We start from the raw sequence: 6161 nt of genomic DNA, 5'->3' as shown, positions 1-6161 counted from the left end.
GCCTATTGGGCCCTCAACTCCATATTAAACTCGAAGTCATCTTTAGACTTAAAATGCAAGCGCACTGTCTATCTAATGGCAATTAGGCCAATTCTAACTTATGCCTGCCCCGCCATTAACACTCTAAGTGATCACTTAAAAAATAAACTCTCTATGGCAGAAGGGAAGATTATAAGAAGACTCGTCGGCGCCCCTAAATGCATTAGCAATAATAGTATAAAAAGGGATCTTAAAATTGATGACATCAACGTCTATATAAAAAATTTAAACCAAAATTTCTACGATGAAGCAAAAACCTGTACCACCAGCAATTTTAACTCACTCCTAGATATTGAATTAATTGACGACAACACTAAATTTAGCCCAATCACTGCCTTTTTCCTTAGGGATATGACGTAGCCCTAGCACACGAAATACACTCTCGATTTTTGGTGCTAAGCACCACCTCTTCCCCCCATCTCCATTCCACCTCACTACTCCTCATCATCGAATTACTACTACAGATGAATCGGTTAATGCCGCTTCGCGGCAGCGCACCGAGATTTATATGATTTCTACCATTCTACCATGGCAGGTATGATGTCATACCTGCCAACTTGTACTGTCGCTGAAAAAGATTTTACAAAGTGGTAGTAAAACAACAATAAGGTTGGAACTATTTTCTGAAAATTAAACTAATTAAAAATTTAAAAACAAATAAATCATATATACATATTTTTAATTATTGATTTGTCGTGGTAGGTTGAAATTCTTTTGAAACTTTAAATTGAAAATTTAATACGTCAAAACACTGTAATGATGCTACCACTAAGAAATTTTTTTTCTCGACTGCTGCATACCCTCCAACTTATGAGGATTTTGAAAATACTTCTTTCTAGTGGTAGCGAACCAAAGTAGAAATTTTTAAAGCAAATGGATCTCTCATAAAACTTTTATCAGAACTTAAGAATCTAGCCATATGGCCTGCACTTTTATAAGCAATAGTGAACAAGTTACGCTAAAATTAATTTTTTTTAAATATTAAGACATTAATTTTGCTACCGTCTGAAAAGAAGATTTTTGAAATTACGGAAATTCCGTGGCAGTTGGAGGGTATGCTGCTGTACAAGCTATGGGTAAAAACTAAAATGCATTTTAATAAGTCTGTATTCATTACCATGCTTAATATTTTCAAATAAGTATATAAAAAACTAGAAGTCAAGAACTTTTAAAAGGCAGAAAAAGATAATCATTCTTTAAAATTTTATAGAAAGTGATAATCATTCTTTAAGATAGTGCGAGCATTGTAAAGTAGTTTTACTTACAAACACGCTTTCACTTATTTTTCATACTTTTCTTCAATTCCTGCTGTTAGTTCGCAGTCTCCCTGTATATATTTAAATATCTTGTTAAATTTTCAATCATTAATAAAATACTTTTTATTAATCCACTCAAGTTCAAATACATTCTTGTAGTGGATGATACTTGATATTAATACAGTTTTTTCAAATATTAATTCCTTAATAAAGTTTAATTAATTAATTTCAGTTTCAAAACGGAGGAAAAATTTATCTTATATTAGATATTTAGCAGGATATAAATTTAAAAAATGAATAAAATAAGAATTTTCTTTGCTGACCTCACTAGGAATTGACCTTAATTTTTTTTATATTACTTGTTTCAACCTGTAATAAACTTTCTGAAAGAAAAAGAAACATTTCTTTTAGCAAGCAACAGTTGGTGAAAATAAAGCAGAGTGTGAACTTAAGTAGCTAAAAAAGTGACAGATTCTTCCGCCGGAATATACACAGTACATTTCTTATTTCACACGCAAAACCCGCAATTCACAAAAGAGCGAAACTTTGCGTACTTTATTTTTGTTTAACTTATTTAAAGATAGCTATATATCGTGACGTTCAATGCTTAAATAAGAAAAAAAAAGTTCGGGTCACGCGAATTGAATGTTATCGTTCCTCGATAAAGGAAAAAAGAAAGAAAAAAAGCCTCAAAGATAGAAAACTGGTTAATACTAAATTCTTGATCTAAAACTCATATTTACAATTTTTATATAAGCATTCATTGAATACAATACAGAAAAAAGGTTATTTTATATCTTATTTTATTGATTGCCTTTTTAACCTTTAAAGGATTAATTTCATTGCTGGATGTAACCATGTTTACAATAAAAGCGTGGTTATGCTTGAACTGTTTTAAAACTTTAAAAAAGGGGGTTGTCAGAATGATAGATCGATATAATAAAATTAGGGGGAGCCGTGGTAGAGCGTTCGCCTTCCATAGAGGTGAACCAGGTTCGAATCCCAGCAATGGCTGGTCGATACGACTTCCGCATCCGGCTTGCACGGACCACAGTGCTGTCCCTCAGTGGTAGATTATTACTAAGCGGAGCAAGTTGGCATCTCTGCATAAGGAAATAATTTTCATAGCTGCCAACTCTTCTAGTTTTCCCGGAACATTTTATTTTCATATTTTAAGTGATAGCAAAACTCATGTTTTTCCATTAAACTTTTTGAATTGTAATAGATGAGTTTGGCCACCACCACAAAAGAATAATTACAACAACTATATAAAAGCACAATATTCTTCACGATAGCGAGTTTCAACCTGATCAAAATAAAAATATATTTTTGAGTAATACTGTTTTTCGTTAATTGTTTTACTACCACTAGAAAATCCATTCTCAGAAAGAGTGAAAGTTCGCAGGTATGAAATTTTGATACGAAAATCTCTTAATGATGAATCTTTTGCTTCCGGCTGGTACAACTGGTGGTTCAGAATAAACAGGTGATATCAGGCCCCGTTAGCAAAAGGTTAAAATAAATTTTTGCAATAGAATGTTTTTTGTATTGACCTTTATGATTTACAGAATGGTCTTCCATCTCGTGATAGGCCTTATATTTTTAATGGAGATTTTGTGGACAGAGGAACGCACTCAGTTGAAGTCTTATTAATATTACTTGCTTGTTTCGTTGTTTGGCCTGATGCTGTCTTTTTAAATAGAGGAAACCACGAAGATTTCAATATGAATATCCGGTAAGTAGCATTAAACCCAATTTTCACTCTATTTCTGAAAATAGTTACACTTAGATTTTAGTCTTCTGAATGTTTTCATGCCTAGAGTATTTCATAATGTCCGCACAATTTACTTTTACAATTCTAGTTATAAGAGAAATGTCACTAATTATTTATGAGAGAAAAAGATTCTACCAAAGCCAACTACTCACAATACATTAATATATTTGAAACTCTTTATACAAAAAATTAAAAAATTTTTTAATAGCTTTAATACTTTTACTCTGCTTTTCAAATACTATTTTCAAAAATCTTCTACGAAAATCATAAAAGTAGGCAACTATACCTTGTCAATTATAATCGATTGTCGAAGGATATCATAAAGTTACAGGTCAACAACGCATGTTTATCATAAGATATCATATGGCGTTCCAAATACGTTATGTTGGTAGATAGGAATTTAACGAAACAATTCGTCTTTTCGATTTTTATCTGCAAGTTTTTTTTTCTTGGTTGTGGGAACCTTGTTACATCATCATTAAAATTTATTTAGGTACCTGAGGCCGTTTACGGCCTTTTTCCCATTCATCTTGATGGTAGTGCTTTACTTTAGGTAGTAGTACTTTAAGGTAGTACTTTCTGGTAAGTGGAATGCAAATTGGAGGGAAAAGAAGATTAAATATTTTAGATAGAGATATGCGTCGCTACAAAAATAAGTAGCAATGGCCCTGAGGTCTTCTTTCAGGTTTTCAGGCAACATTGTTACATGATTTTTGAGTTTTATATATTTGCTTTTAATATTCATATATAGCAGCAATTCAAATTAATGCAAACAAAATTAATAAAAAATAAACTGTAATACATGAAATCGGCAACCACTATAAATTTTTCAAGATAAATCTCCATTCAAAAACGGGCGAAGTCAACAAGTATGACATGTTTACTTAATGAAAGCAAAACTGTAAGCATCAAAACCTATTTGATTACGGAAGGATAAGGAGAAGAGTTAAGGGCGATTATTAAAAACACCTCCAAGTTTCCTTAGGCAACCTATACCATTATTAATCCCAGCATACTAAAAATGAAACGCTGGTAGTATCACTTTTTACTCATTGAACTGCTATTTGCAAAGGATGCTATTAGCTACTGGTTAGCAGTCAGCTTCATTGTTTGAAGACAGTTTTTAATCTTTAAAAAAGATTCAAACACGTAGCACAATTATTTTTTAATTAGTTTTTATTTAATAAAAAAAAATCATTTAGCAATAATATATTAGTAATACAAAATTGCAATTTAAGTTAATAAATTTTAAACACATAATTTTTCCTAGGAAAAAAAAGTTTTATCTTTCATGGTATAAAACTTCATAATAAAACTTCAAAAGATTATTTTAAAATGACTACTTGAAATTAACATTAATGTATTACAACTTTTTCTTCGCCCTTTCACATCCTTGCAACATGTAAATCGGTCGTTAATGCGTTAGGATACAGACGTGTGGATTCATTCTAGATATTTCTGTAAATTTTTGTAAAATTCTTTTTTCTTACTGAAATTACTCAGAATTGCCTCTAACTGTCGAACGAAATTCTATTCCCTTGAGTCCTGTGCTCGTTCAAATGTTTAAATTGAGTTACCTACTGATTAACATTCACTTTACGTTCTTTAAACGACCTCATTACACCGTTGCTATAAGCCCCTCCTTATTCATGCACGCAAGGGGTGCAGAAAAATAACTCAAAGAAAAAGGTACCAGCTTGTATTGTATTTCCGTTTTAGAATTGTTCCTCATAATTTACAGAAAAATGAATGCCACAGGTTTTTACCCTAAATCCCGATGTTTTCAGTGAAATTCATGAGGACTTTAGCAGCGGATATTTTAGTCGAAACTTTGCAGCTGAAATGTTTCATTTTAATCCTATTTAAATCCAGAGTATCGTTTGTATTTTTCAAAAGATGGTCGTTGATTTTTATTTTATTTTGGACATTGCTCAAACTGTGTGCTTAAGAAAATAGAGATAGGAATGAAATACGAGTTTAAAAATTTTTACGCAGCTCAAATTGTGTAATTCAGAAAACAGACATTGCCTAAAATGCGTGTTTAAAAAATGGACAATGCTGGACATCGCACAAAATTCCTTTTCCGAAGTTAAAAAATCAGCTGAAATTTTATAACTTTGACTCTCGGGAAAGTAACGCACTAAAACAATATGAACGTTCGCTTAATTATTTTAATGCCAAAAACAATTATTATGTACCAAAGATTTTATGAAACTCTTGTACACGAAAGAGAAGGTATTTTCAAAGACGATAGATCACGATCAAAAGCAAAGTGATAGCATTTCTGTTTGTTTGATTTTCTTAGGGCCCGAGCAATTTCAATTTTTTATAATTAAATTATTTAATAAATATTTAACCCTGTTTTCCTTTGATTTCTGCATATAAAAGATTTTTATTTTAATTAAAAAGAAATTTTTAAAGTACTGCTATTTTGCTTATAACAGTTTTGTTTGAAAAGTTGAATATTTCATATAAAGCTTTGTTTAATTTCCATTTGTGATTGCATTAAATACATGCAAAAAAATTAAATATATATGAGATCTTTTTTTTAAAAAAAATAATAATAATTACCTAGGACAAGTTGGTTTCTTAAAAGTTTTATTTAGCAACTTATGATTATTCTTTAAGGAAAAGGTTACCTCAATTAGGGTCTTAGTGTTTGGCTATTCATGCTGTAGTTTTGTTACCTTACATCATGAAAAAGCCACGTGATCTGTCCTTTCTTTTATTCAAGGATTTTGAAGAAGAATGGGCTACAATAAGAAAAGCTTTAACGTAATGAAACGTCATCCAAAAGGGAAAATGTAACCATCTTGATTCGCTTTAACAGATAATGCTATGCAGATTATAGGGAAATTTAAGGATTTCCTAAATGAGTTTATTTTCAAGAATTATTACCCATTAGTTTCAGAAAATAATATTTTAATTGGAATCTTGACTTTTCACGGCTCTTGGTGAAAGAACGATTTCTTCATCGTTAAATTAATAAGAGAATCTACTTCTTTTATTTGTGAATTAATTAAGAAAGACTCGTACAAGGCATTCTATATTACACACACGCGCACGCACGTATATATATATATATATATATA

The 6161-nt window shown here is 30.9% G+C and overlaps 1 protein-coding gene across 1 annotated transcript in view; it reads left to right on the top strand.

Annotated features, from left to right (window-relative positions):
• Positions 1-6161, top strand: part of LOC107446026 (retinal degeneration C) — a 64283-nt gene that overhangs the window by 28881 nt on the left and 29241 nt on the right. Inside the window, exon 7 of the mRNA XM_071188287.1 lies at positions 2864-3030. Within this exon, the coding sequence (XP_071044388.1) occupies positions 2864-3030 (167 nt within the window). The remainder of the gene's footprint in view (positions 1-2863; positions 3031-6161) is intronic.

This window comes from Parasteatoda tepidariorum, chromosome X2, assembly GCF_043381705.1.
Source record: "Parasteatoda tepidariorum isolate YZ-2023 chromosome X2, CAS_Ptep_4.0, whole genome shotgun sequence".
Taxonomy (NCBI): Eukaryota; Metazoa; Arthropoda; class Arachnida; order Araneae; family Theridiidae; genus Parasteatoda; species Parasteatoda tepidariorum.
This window is presented reverse-complemented; position numbering and strand designations above follow the sequence as displayed.